At 40.5% G+C, this 13,898-nt stretch overlaps 1 protein-coding gene across 12 annotated transcripts in view; it reads right to left on the bottom strand.

The window, feature by feature from the left end:
* The window catches only part of DGKI (diacylglycerol kinase iota), a 226,258-nt gene that overhangs the window by 138,803 nt on the left and 73,557 nt on the right, over positions 1-13,898 (bottom strand). For 10 of the 12 annotated variants that reach the window (XM_030040174.1, XM_030040172.1, XM_030040173.1 and 7 more), the window contains exon 2: positions 3,952-4,060. The exons of 1 other annotated variant lie outside the window; for it this stretch is intronic. In XM_030040174.1, coding sequence (XP_029896034.1) covers positions 3,952-4,060 — 109 coding nt within the window. Of the gene's footprint in view, positions 1-2,422; positions 2,469-3,951; positions 4,061-13,898 lie in introns of those variants that run through there. One more of the 12 variants, XM_030040178.2, reaches the window with a different exon arrangement.

The following is a 13,898-nucleotide window of genomic DNA, read 5'->3' as shown; positions in this document are numbered from 1 at the left end:
CAGTCCTCGGGAACCTCCTCTGATCATCATGACCTTTCAAAGACAACAGGCTGTTCTTGCAATGATATCAGCCAGCTCCCTCAGCACTTTTGCGTGCATCTCAACAGGTCCCATGGACTTCTGTATGTTCAGTCTAAACATTCCTTAACCTGATCACCCCCTACAAAGGTAGGTCTTTCTTGCTGCAGCCACTGGTGTCAGTAGCCTGGGATTCCTGAAGGCAGGTCTTACCAGTAAAAATGGAGGTTTAAAGGAAAAAAAAAAAAAAAAAAGCATTGAGCATGTTGGTTTTTCAATGTCCTTTGTCACCACATCCCCTGCCCCATTCAACAGTGACCCAACATTTTTCCTAGTGTTCCTACTGCTGCTGCTATGCCTACAGACACCATTCTTGTTGCTCTTCATATTCCTGTTACATTCAACTCCAGATGAGATCTAGCTTTCCTTATCCCATCCATGTGAAATTGGGTAGTGCTTTCTACAATCCTCCTGGCTGGCCTGACCCTGCCTCCACATATTGCCAAACACCAGTTTTCAACTTCTACTCAAATGCAAAGTTTTCTATTCTTGTTAAGATCTATAAGAATTTTTTTTTTGTCTTTAATACGTACAATTTATGGTAAAAGGTTATAATATTTCTCCTCCAAAGAACATTCAACTTGCACCCAGAGAACTCCATGCATTCACAGAACACAAAGCATGGATCAGTCAAGTTTTTTCACTGAACTCCAAGAATGGAGGCTGCCTGTCTTTAAATACCTCTTATGGGACATAACTAGGGTTCTAAGTCTTGTGGTCATGGGCCATAAATGCCTGCTCAGGAGAAGGCAAGAAATGGGCATCAACAGACAAATGCATTATGGACAAACAAAATGAGACATTTTTGGCCAGTGGGAAGCTCAACACACTAATATCCTAGTGGCTGTCAAGATTTTTGTAGGCACCAAAGAAAGCAAGAGCTAGAAGGCAGTACTTAAAAAGAAATTACAGGATGACTGTGATGCACAAAAGCTTATGATTATTTTCCTTGGGAGCAAATGGCATTATGAAAATATACAAATACCTAGATCCCCAATGGTACACAGGCACTGTATGAGGTGGCTCAGTTTGTACTTACTTGAGAATCTGGGCTAGAATTACTTAATCATTTAACACATGGGAGTGATGCCTAAAATGGGGGAGGGTGGGAGAAGGGGCTATGCATAAACATATCACAGGGACAGGCATTTAAGATGGTTCCTTTTTGGTAAGGCATATTCTGCATTCCCCTGTGGCTATAACATCACCTATTCCAGAGAATATATTCTGTATGGCCCTGCTGTGAAAAGATAGCATTAAATTAGACAGTAAAGCAGCTCCAAGTTAACTTGAATTAGGTGTAGCAAATGTGATGAAACTGGGCATTTGTAAGTATGTTAGAGAAAAGAAACCTCGGGGATGATAGGTAGTAGCAACAACAATAATAAAGCAATACTGTTTCTTACATAAAAGGTCTTAAGAGACATCAGAATCATCACCTCCATTTTACAGCTAGAGAGGCTGATGTACCAAGAGGCAAAACAACTCATCTGAACTCACTCATGAGGTAAGTGGCAGAGCAGGGAATGGAAATCCCACTCTCTGAATCAGCGTCCTGTTCACAAGACCATCTGATAATGGCAAATCACCTGCAAGGAGTTATCAAAACCAGAGACTATAGCCAGGGAATTCTTTCCAGTTATTACTGTGAAGACAACAGGGAGGAAACATTTTCTACTGCAAAGTGACAACTTATGTTCATGTCACTTAGACCTTGGAAAGATCTCCCATCACGGGTCCGTGGAGAATCATCCACAGAAATACTGAAGAGCAGGGTGATATAGATGGGGATGCAACACGCACTGATTAATGCTGCCTTCCAGTGATTAAATACAAAGACTTCCTGTCTGGCTCCAACACATCTTAATCCAAATATCTTTTCACTCTACAAAATACACCTCTGGACTTAAATATCAGTATTTAAAACTTCACTTTTTTCTTTACTGGCATTCACTACTCATTATAAACTTTGGTCTATTTCAGCTTCTTCACACATCCAAACCACCTCCCTGTTATGTATTTCACTGTGTCTCAGATTTGAGAAATGCCTTTCTCCCCCACATTCACCAGTTACTACAGCTGGTCAGTTCAGGCTCCTCCCAGCCTCAGATGTCTTCCGCTCACTATCCTGCCCCTTTCCCCACATGCCACAGCATTACCTTCCTTCTCCAATCAAAGTGTGAAGTAAAGCAGCAACACCAATCTGAGAGGCTGGAACAGCTAAGAAATTGAACTGATCAAAAAATCTAAACCATAAGCCAGGAAGTAAAGCACAAAAAACCACTCCACACACACACACACACTATTAAAACTCACAATATTTAATCAATATTCACCAACTTACATCAAGTCCTGCAGTATTTATGTATTGGGATCACATGAGGAACCACCTGGTAAAACGAGTAGCAGACAATCAACTTTGGAGAATGGTAAGTTGTAGTTGTTGGGCTTGGGGTTTAGGTTTTTTGTTTGGGGGTTTTGTTGCTGCTGTTGTTTTCCAAGTACAATTTTGGAAGGTGTTTAATTTAGCCTGTACCTAACCCTTCACATACGTGACTGATCCCTCAGACTTCTACTAAGCAGCACTAATGACTCAAAGCAGGCATGTGTTTTAATACCTTGCTGAATCAGGACCCAAGTTTCCTGGAGCAAAAGATCAAGGTATTCTCCAAAGCTCTTCCAAGAGGATTCTATGTAAGCTTTCAAACTCATTTTAACACTCTGTGTTAAAGTACAGTACTGTAGAACATCATAGTGAATCTAGTCCAGCTTCCTGCAGCACAGCAGGTAAAATTTCGTCCTCTTAAATGTTAAGTGCAGCAGCTGGGGTTGAAGCAGGGCACACCATTTAGAAAGCCATTCAGTCTTGGTATAGAGAACAGAGATAAACATAAGCCATATTCATTAAAACATAAGTTATCTTCACCTAAAAGCCACTTGGGTGGCTGGTGCCTTGATACCGCAATGTACTGAATTCTTTACCAATAGCTGAGTGTAAGATCTACTGTATGCTTTGCTTTAAATGGGACATTTGTGTGACTTGCTGGCTTAAGGCTTGCATTCTTAGCACGTACCAGTGCATAACCACATGAAAGGTGCATGGGAATGTTTCAAAGCTGTGTCAGGGGAAGTTCAGACTTGACATTAGGAAACATTTTTATGCAGTCAATCACTGCAACAGGTTTCCTATAGAGGTGGTCGATGCCCCAAGCCTGTCAGTGTTTAAGAGGCATTTGGATAATGCCCTTAACATGCTTTAACTTTTGGTCAGCCCTGAAGTGGTTAGGCAGTTGGACTAGATGATCATTTTGGGTCCCTTCCAACTGAAATAGTCTATTATATTCTAGACAGCCCTAAACTGACCCTTCTGAACTAGTCCAGAAACATAAGAGAAACAAGATGGGAGGAATGGAAATATATGCTCTCTGTGTCTACAAGCCAGCTTGGGCCCAGAAGAAATATAGCCATACCTACAAAGCACCATGACCAAAGATTTCTACTACCTACACTACAGACCCAGCCAACTCAACACGCATCTTCAGCCTTAAATTTTGGCTCATCAAGCAGAGGTATAAAACCCTTGCTGTGCTAAAATCAGATTACCTTTGGATGGCAGACTTTGTCAAGAAGGCAGTGAGCAAATGTAGCTAGACAGTTCCCAAGCTGGGAAATCTGCATAGTTCTCTCCTGTGCTGCTCAAGTCTCTGCAAGTTTTCACATCTCTGCCTTGTGCTTCATTTCATAATAGAAGCACGTTCCTAATGACCAGTAGTAATGCTGATAGCAATGCAATGTCTTATGTTGATTTAAGGATGGAGAGAGCACTAGCCAGAGATACTGCTCAAATTAACTGCCAAAAAACCAAACACCTACAGTCCACTCTAAGGCCGCCCTTGGTTCCTTCACAGGTCCATTGGAGACTGCAATGTTGAGGGAATGCACAGGAGCCAAGTGCTGGAGGCCTGACCTGGAGATTGCTTTCCTGCAAATTGAAAAGAAAGAAACAAATAAATGGAGTGTATATCCAATATAATTATTCAATATAATTGTCCACCCCACCCTTCTCCAGAAATCGGAAGAGGCAGTACAGCATCTAATTTCAGCTTGGGTGAAATGGTGCTTGAATGCCATCTCCTGCTAAAGCAGTTTAGGAAAAGAATAAGGTAATCTGATCACTGAAAATTACTGTTTAATGAAGATCAGTTACTCATCTGGCACTAAGCTGAAATATGAAATCCAGTGGACTACATATGGTTCTGTTTCCCAGTTTCAGTAGAGTCCTCATTCATTACATCTATTCCTCACACACCAGCTGAACCTGCCGAATCAATTTATGCATAGTTCCAAATAGCCTTTTTTGGAGGAATGAAGTATGAGTTTATACAAAGAGCGCAACATCTGTTGCTTTTACTTAGTTTATAGACTGGGAAAAGTCATCCATTCAGCATCCAACTACGTAAAACAAGACATGGGGACACCACTTAGTCAGGAAGTGGAGTTAGACACTACAACCTTTTTTGATCATATCAGCATCCCTTAAAGTATTACAGCTTCTTTCCACTTCTATTTCAATTCCATCTTTTTGGTCTAAAGTCATTCTTACAACTCTTGAGGCATAGATATGGCCTCCTTCAAAAGTCACAGATGGTGACCAAAAACCCCCCCGGAGCTCCACAAGCGCTGAGGTTGTATCCACTGCCTGTTTCCCTAGAGGCACCCAGCCCTGCCAGATCAGCCTCCAATAGTGAGCCATCAGATGGAAGCACAGGACACTGCTGATACAAAGCTCAGCTGCACTTGGACAGTAGGTTTCATAAAGTTTCATAACATTATTGCATTGTGTATTTTAGCACCTGATGGCGGTGACCAAAACAACCTCACAGCTTCAGCTGCAGTGGTTCAGAAGAGGACAAAAACATCTCAAGGAGAGATCTCCTTTTGTAAGCAAAATACTCTCATCCCTCACAAAGTGAAATGACAGTCTGTTTGTGTAAAGTGCGTTTTTGTGATACCGCTCCCACAGTGCAACAGCTATTTATAGCATCTCCTAATCTTACCACTGTCCCAAGGCAATAAAGGTCAACTGAGCCAGCGATGACAATCCAGGTCAGCCATATGCTAAATAAATCTTTTCATTGTCCTGAAAATATACAGTGCAATATATATCCACAGTAAAGGATCTTGGAAGCCTCACTGCTTACAGTGCACATCTGGAAAAATCGGCAGGGCTAAATCAGAATCTCCTAAATTCCCTTTTCTGTGGATAGTGTTAACAACTCAGAACATTAACATCAGCCTCTGATCATCCAATGCCGCATTTCCACTTAAAAATGTGGGTAAGACATTAAGGGTTTTTTCTAAAATATTTTGCATTTGAAAAAAAACCATTAGAAGGAAGGAGCCCAAGGAAAAGACTTGCGCTACGTGGCAAAGTATCAGGAAAGAACAATTTAGTAAGAAAGATTTTATGCCATATATGTCAGTACAACATAAGCTCTAAGTCCTCTCAATGACCAGATTAAGGCCTTAAAGAAATAAACCACAAGAAACTACAATTTTTTTTTTAAATATATTTTTCCAGAAAACTGTCCAATAGTTGACAGTCTCCTTCCATGCTGTATTAGGTATCAATTTAGTTATTAGTGCTTCCTAAACACAAGAGTACATTCTTGTGTCTATTCATGGTTTATAACATGTTAATCTGTTTTGGTGCAAATGGGGCAGCAGTATCACGTTTTCCACCCTGCACCACTGACAGTGATAAAGCAAACCTACTTAGTCCCACCCTCATAAGAGGAAGGTAGCATCCACTTTGTGCAAAGCAGTACTTAAGCGAAGGTGGCTGAATAATAAAGCGTTAGCAATTAATGATTATTTGATGAAAAATGCCAACATTTTCAGCCAACAAGGCTTACAGCCTATTACTTGTCAAGGAATACAGCCTGTAAAGTTGCATGCATCCACTAAGCAAATTTACTAAAGCAAAGTCTGCGATGAATATTCCTAGGAACAAATTTATCTGACCAGTTTGAGGACAAGACTTCCAGCTGGAAGGCAAATTCAGCAGAGACTTAAAAGGTAAATGCCTAATGAATGGCTACAGACATCTCAGCATCAAGCCTTGGATGCTTTTTCAAGTCAGAATTAGAGATGTGCAAGCCTCCTGCAGCAGAACCTGAGACTTGGCCCACATTCCTTTAAAAGCGAGCCGAGGCTGATGAGCCTTTTGGGGGAGACTTGGCACAGTTTTGTGCCAACAGCCTGCCCTTCCTCTGCCTGCCAAGCTGCATTTATGGCTTTATCTGGAAAGCACACAAAACACAGGCATGACAATAACGCCTCTTTTTCAGGTTTGTTTTAACATAAAAGCCTTAAAATGATCTCGCGCAAATTTGCATGAGCCAGCCAGAAGTGACCCTTAGGCCCAGGGGCAAGCTAAAAAGGCCTACTTTTACACAGATTCTTATCAGAATTTTGTCTCAGAACAGAGACAGACAGTGTCAAAACACACTGCATGCACTGCAGAAGCCTTTCCCATTAAAAAAGGAGGTCAGGCTAAAGAGCAAACACATGGCCTTCTAATAAGTGTAAGGCAGACGAGAGAGGGGAAAATGGGGGGAAAGGGAAGGTAGCACAAATCTGATAACAGAACAGATGCTGAGTATCCAGGTGATCATATCTCATATTACTTTAACTAGCAGATTACACCACCTGGCACTTTTCCAATAGCAAGGTAACAGGAGTGGCTTTTAGTTATCTTTCCCAGCAATTTCATCTCCACTGTGCTGAGTGCGTGAATGAAAGCACAGGCTGGACAGGCAGCCTTCTCCCATTGAAGCAAAAGCAATCACCGTTCCCCTGATAAGAGACAGATAGAAAGAGTGAATCTGTGCTTTCACGACATATTCCGGTCTTCAGACTATGAAGTCCACAACTTTGTTAAAATGGGCACACCAGGCAGCTGCTGATGTAGCAACCAACAGCAAGGAAATGTTGCATCATAAGTAATGAGCTGTATTTTGATAATTACTTTTTCCATATCCAGTAATCAGTAATTTGTAGCAGATGTTATTATCAACTTAGCTAACACACTACCATTGTGAACAAGCATGGGTACACATACATGTGTATGTCATTAAATATACAACAAACAAAAATATCTGATAGTAATTCCATAGTTGATACCATTACGGAAATTCTTTAACAGAGCAGTTGACTGCCTTGGAAACCAAAAGCAATCATACATTCAAGCTATTCAAGTATAACAACTGATTTTTTTTTTTTAAAAAAGCATTACATTTTCATTTTGCTGAAAAGTCAGGCGAGACTCAACCTACTTATTAGATCAAAGGATACATATTTGATTAGGAGGGATTTGAGTTTATATCCCAGGCTTTGGCTTTACTGAGCCTTTTCCTCCACCTAAGGCATATAAAAATCCTCCAATGAGTTGTTTAGACTGAATAGTTATGATGAATCCTCAAAGACCACAAAAGACAATTAGTCAATAGTATGCAGCTCATTTAAGTGTTAGAAAAATCTATCTAGAAAAGAAAGAGTAAGTTAGTGCTGCACATGGTTAACAGATTTGAGTGTCATTTTATTTGTTCACTAGTGTTGGAGTTGCTGCCTTTCCAGGGTGGGGTTATTACCCTCCTTTTCATAGGGGCATAAGCTACCATTGGGGCAGTCTCTCAGCTGCAAGGTTGAGAGATCATAAAAATGCAGAGACTGGCTTCCACAGATCCTACGGCTAGGACATCTGCCGGGAGAGAGTTCTGGGGGAGTCTTACCTCAAAGTTAATCTAGATATTTACTGAGAAAAGGACAGTCATTTGTATAACAACGTTTAAGTCACAATAACTCTACTTTTCTTTGAATATTCAATGTAGATAAACCCTACGCCTGCCAGCTCTCAGCTTTGCCAACCACAACTTGAAAATCCCTGTACAAGGCCAAACAGTACCTGCATGCTGTATGAACAATTTACATGTGCCTGAGTTTGTCTGGAGGTGGTTTCCACTTCTGCAATTTGGTGCTTATCAAAGTCATGAACAAAATGTACTGGCTGAACTCTGGCATTATTTAAGTTTTCCCCATGCATCCCTACTTACTGCACTACAACCTGCTGTTCCCAGCTTGCCTTCTGGGCACGTAATGTTCTTCTTTCAAGCTGACCATGGGGCAACGATTATTTCCCTGCAACATTAAGATTCCCAAATTTTTTGCATGCAGTATCAAAGGAGCCAACTTCACTCAAATCAAATAATCTGTCTGATCCAGTATCCCATTTCTGACAACAGCCAGTAGCAGGTGTTTAGAGAAGCACTGGCACAAATTGGGTGATCCTTCCTCTGACATACTCCAGTCCCAGCTTCCAGTAATCAGTAGTTTAAGGACTTCCTGAGCTGGAGGCTGTTTCCAGACTTTTGTGCTTAATAGCCTGTAATGGCTTTTTACTCTAGGAATGTGTTGGTCCTTCCCTGAACCCATTTATATTCTTGGTCTCCACAGCAGCCTATGTAATGAGCTCCACAATTTAATTATGGGCAGTGTAAAGCACTTCCTTCTGTCTGTTTTCAAAATTCTGCCTGACAACTCAATTGCTGTATCATATTGTGAGGAACACTTGCCTCTCTACACCTTCTGTGATTTTATAAATCTATTCACATACCCCTTCATTCACCCTCCCACCCCAGTGGAAGCACCCTAGATTGCTTAGGGCTTTGCTGATACTGAAGCTGTTCTAACTTTGTCAATGTTTTCTAGCTCAATTATATCCTTTTTGAGGTAGGATTGCCAGAAGTAGAACAAATGTTCAAGATCTGGCAGCACCAGAGGTTTATCAGTGGTGTCATCATACTTTCTGAATTGTTCTCTTTTTCCCCTCCCTCATTCTAAGCCCTTCGCTTGCCTTTTTCTCACTGTGAGCACCGAATTAATCATTTCATAGGAGTACTTGTAATTATCCAAAGATCCCTTTCCTGAGTGCTAAATGGTAATATAAAGTCCAAACTTTTAAGCTCTTTTTCCCCTATGTGCATTATTTTGCCTTCATCAATCTCACATTTCAACTGCAATTTGCTGCAGAGTCATTCAGCATCACAAGATCCTTCTGCAAATTTTCCGCAATCAGCCTGTGCCCACCCCGACTAATTGTGCAGAGCAGCAGCAAGCTTTACCCCCTCACACTTTGCTCCCTGTGAGCAGCACTGCTCCCATCACAGATCCCTGGTGGTCCCCATCAGTAAACTCTTAGGTAAACTCTGAAAACCATCCACCTATTGCTAACCAGCCCATTGCTTGCTACATTTTAGATGTTGTTTAACCATGTGGACACCATCCCTTTCAGCCCTAGCTTCTGTACCAAAAGCTTTTTTCCTACCTCATTGGAAGCTTTCTGGAAGCCCGCATGCTCTCACCTTGGCCAGCCCAGCCCAGCTCATGGGCCTCGTGCCTCTGTCAGCAATTTCTGCAAGTCTCTCAAGTCCTGGCTTCCTTTGGAAAAGCTGTGCTGGCTCTCCTACAGCACGGCACGTTCAGCTGTGCCTTTACTAATCCTGCATCTTATCAGCAGCTCCACCAGTTTCTCTGATTAAAACTTGCTGGGTTACCCCATCAGCACTCTGTGAGCCTCTATGTGACCACTGCACTCCTTTAGGACTGGAGCTGGTTTGAGGGAGCTATTATAAAACCCTCTCAGCAATTTCTTATTTGAATTCCATCAGAATACTTAGCAAAATCAAATCCTAGTGATTAGTTATTGGCCTTTTTGTCAATGCAGTCTTTAGCCTCTTACATTAACCTTCCTGTTTTCCTGAGGTTCATCCACACAAATAGCAGCTCAGCCTAGGACACTCTCAGGCACCCTCAGCAGTGAACGCTGATGCAAGAAATTCAATTAGCACTAAAAGAAATAGACCTTTCAAAACTCCTTGTGAAATACTTGTTTATGCATCTGTCATTGTCTGCTGCCCAGGGAGCCAGGGTATGGAAAAGCAAAGATTTGGGTAGCTTCCCAGTCACCCAACAACAACATCTCCAAGACCCCAACAGATCTTTCCTCCCTCTCTCTAAACCCTTCACCACACAGACCAGTCTGATAAAAACTGCATGGGAGCTGGTACATCTCCATGAAACAGTGCAGCTCTCTGCACAGCTCTGACCAGCTTTGCTTTCAGCCTCAAGCCCGTGTCCACTAGAGACCCACCTGAAGACAATGAAACAAATTCCTACTAACGATCTTACCAAGCACTTCAAACAGCAACACCAGAGCTGAAGGGTAACTACAGTACATCAACTCCCTGCGTAAGTTCTGGTAGGAGCATTTGGATCTATCACATCAAATACCATATTCAGCTTGTATTGATCAGGTGCAAGACCAAACAGAGCCACCGAGCCTTTCTGCGACCATCTCCTTGAGTAAAGTAACAAATCCCATAGGCACAAGTAATACGCAGGAATCCTATGAAAGGAAATAAGAAGCAAAGCAAACGGGGCATAAGACCTGCAGAAAGTTTGATCAGGATAACAGAGTAAGAGCCTCTACCACGTGATGTTGTCTTTTCTGAGTCAACACTGCAGTTCGCAGCCATTTCCGTGTTCTACACATGAAGAGATATTCTTTAAAAGGAAGTCCTTTGGTATTCTTGCCCCACAAACTCTAGGTACAAGAGTGGCAGGTTACTTTTCCTTTCCCAAAAGGACAAAATAGATTAATGAAACAGGTTGTGTGTTAAAAGAGGCATTCGCAAGTTGTGTCATGAATATCTGCTTGCAGTTTCTTAAATGCAGACATGAAAATCGTCACTGCCCTGCAGTTATACTTGGAGCTCCGGTTAGTGTCAAAACAGCACGAGTCAGAGTAGTCCAAATGCCAGTCAAAGATCTCTAGGATATCAATTTTTCTATTCTCTGCTTAGCTTCACCAGTAGGCATATATTAAGCACCAGATTTTACCTTCTGGAAAGTAAATTATCGATTCAATTAGATCCAGAGCTGTGCTAAATTACTCAATCCCTTAAATCTTATCTTACATCAAGAGTTCATCTTCTCAGAAGTCAGAGAAAGCATACACCTTTGTGTCAATTCCTATCAAGGGGACGAATATCGTGGCCAGATCTACAAATCACTTTGGAGTCTATATTGCAGCAAAATCAGTGTGACTTTATTCCAGCATGCCTTCATTGGCCGGGCCCTGGGTCCAGCAATTCCCCTGGAAACTGTAACAATCCTCAGCTGCAACATGGAAACTGAAAATGCCTGAGATCCAAGAGTTGGATAATTAATCAGATAATTATAGGAAAAAGTCAAAGTCATGTGGAGTTCTCTCTGAGCTCCTATCAGAGCTCAGATTTATACATATGACTGGGTATCACCCATTTCTTGGTCTTCTTTCTGCTCACTTAAGGCGTTTTTTTGCCTTTGCTCTTAATTTATTCTCTAGATTTCTTTCCAAATAGGATAAAACATCAAGGGTACTTACAGTAGAAGGCAACTAAACTTTAGGACCAACAGGGTCCCTCCCAATCTTTTGTTTAAATACGCTATTTCTGAAGAGGTACGTACAAATGTGGTGATTGCTCTTACCACAAAAAAGTGACAGAACTTGGAGGACTCCTTGCAGTAAGAGAAATGTCAGCATTAATTTGTGTGAGGAGGAAAGGAAAAAAGTGATACAATTGGTGATGCAATAAAGATGAAGAGTATTCTTTATCCCTGTAATTCACCAAGAAAGAGACAAACAAAAGACCCTAGGAAAGCAGGAAAAAAAAATACAAATGCTTTCCTGAACTGAATTATTTAGCTTTAGTTTTTGCTGCAGTCAAAACCAATTCATTTTAAGAGAGGGGTTTTAATTTTTTTAGCCTTTAGCTTTTGAAGCTATGAATGCCAGGTCTGGAAAAGACCTTCTAGGTCATGAAATCTAGTCTTCTCTGTTTCAGGCAAACTTATATGTGTGAATTCATAAAGTTAAAGACCCATCTCAAATCTAGTCCAGTTGTTCCCTCTCATTCCTACTGAGAAGCTATGCCAGATCTCCACTCTTCTCATCATTAAAATCCTTTTTTTGTAATTTCCATCCAATATGCACCCCCTGCACAAACTTCCTTAAATTCCTATTATTAGGATTTTCACATTCCATCCAAAGACTTAATGTTGAACTGAAACCCAATGATTTTTATATGATCCTTCTACAGAATGGAAGGCACCTGAAAGCCTTGATCTAGAAATCTTTAAACCCTTGGGTCAAAACGCTTTGAGTGAGGTTATGTAGGACAGAGATGTGCATAGGGAGTTGGAAGCTCACGTTTCAAAGATTCTGGAATCAATCGAGTAACTGGGATGATAAAATTTAATCATTGTCTTTCCAAGTAAACAATGATAAATGCTCTAGGGAACTCTGAGCATAAATGATTTCCAGCTGCATCACAGACTGGACATCAGCATTACAGAAAGTTGATATGTTTTTACTATTTCAGAAAGCAAAGGAAGTCTGAATGGGAAATATTTTCATGACAATACATTTGATCCAGACAAAATCATAGGATGTGTAGAACCTGTGTTCTGTAGTTGAAATGTAGACAGAGAATGATGACAGCAAATTCAATGGACATGACTATGATATGATCATGCTTTTTTTTTTTTATTGTATGCTAAAATAATATATACTGATTTTCAAAAGGGGTGCAGATATTCTATGTTGTCACTCTGCCAAACAGAGGAAAATAAGAAGATTAAGGGTTTTTTCCAGGGTACTTCTTTGTAGCATCAAATAATCTTCATTTGATCTGGAAGATAAAGAAAGGGAAAACAAAACAAGACAAGACAGGGAGAGAGGACTAAATCCTTAGCAGTTTAGAGCAGCAAAGAAAAGAGTTATTTTTATTTTTTAACATTAGTCTTGGAAATGTTTTCTTGCCTCTCAGATGCTAGCACATTACTTTCAAAAATAACCTAATTTAAGGTAATTTCTCTATCAGAGCAGGATCCTCCATTGGCATAAGCTATTTACACAAGCTGAAATGTCATTATGACTCAAGAACTATATGGCCTCACACAAACTATATAATGAACTATTCCGATTTTCTTCCTTTCTACAAATCAAATGTGTGCCTTGCAGTTTTGCACTGTAAGCTTTGAAGAGTTGTTTCAAATGCGGATTTTTTGGAACCTATCTCCATGCCCCTGAATCGTTAAGTGTCCTTTTCTTTGTTTGTATAGTCTCTCTCCCTTGAAAATGGAAACAAATCAGAAATTCTCACTCTCCATTTCCAAATTTTTTCCCCATTACAAGCTTCCATTTAGCAAACAAGGGTCTCACAGGGGTTAAAAATAAAAGTCTTCCATTTCCGAGTGTGCAAACAAAAATTGAAAAGGTAATGAAGATCCATACTCACTAGTCAAGTGAGAAATACTTTGAGTTTTTAGACTGTGGATTAAAGAAAAAAAGGAATATTGTATTTGATACCAGAATAATTTTGTTACTAAGTACTGATACAAGAATCAAATTCTCTTCCTCCCAGATGCACAAATACCTAGGACTCAAGGAATGACCCGGAACAAAAGCAAGCTTTAAAATAATCCAAAATAACAATTTTTTCTAAAATTTTGAAAGCACACAGGACAGAAAAATACTCTCTTCTGAAAAGCAAGTTAGGCTTTTGAATTCCAAATACAATTTTTACAGAAAGAAGAGAGTCTAGATAACAGAGCAGGGAAAGGAGTTCAGGCTTTGCCTGCATAGCTCTTGGGCTGAAAAAAAATAAACCAGCCTACATTTACTTTTCATTAGAGTGACACTTGAGAAAGGCAAATAA

The sequence above is a fragment of the Aquila chrysaetos genome, chromosome 17, assembly GCF_900496995.4.
Source record: "Aquila chrysaetos chrysaetos chromosome 17, bAquChr1.4, whole genome shotgun sequence".
NCBI classification, from domain to species: domain Eukaryota; kingdom Metazoa; phylum Chordata; class Aves; order Accipitriformes; family Accipitridae; genus Aquila; species Aquila chrysaetos.
Note: the sequence above shows the minus strand (reverse complement) of the source record. Positions and strands in the feature narration are given on the sequence as shown.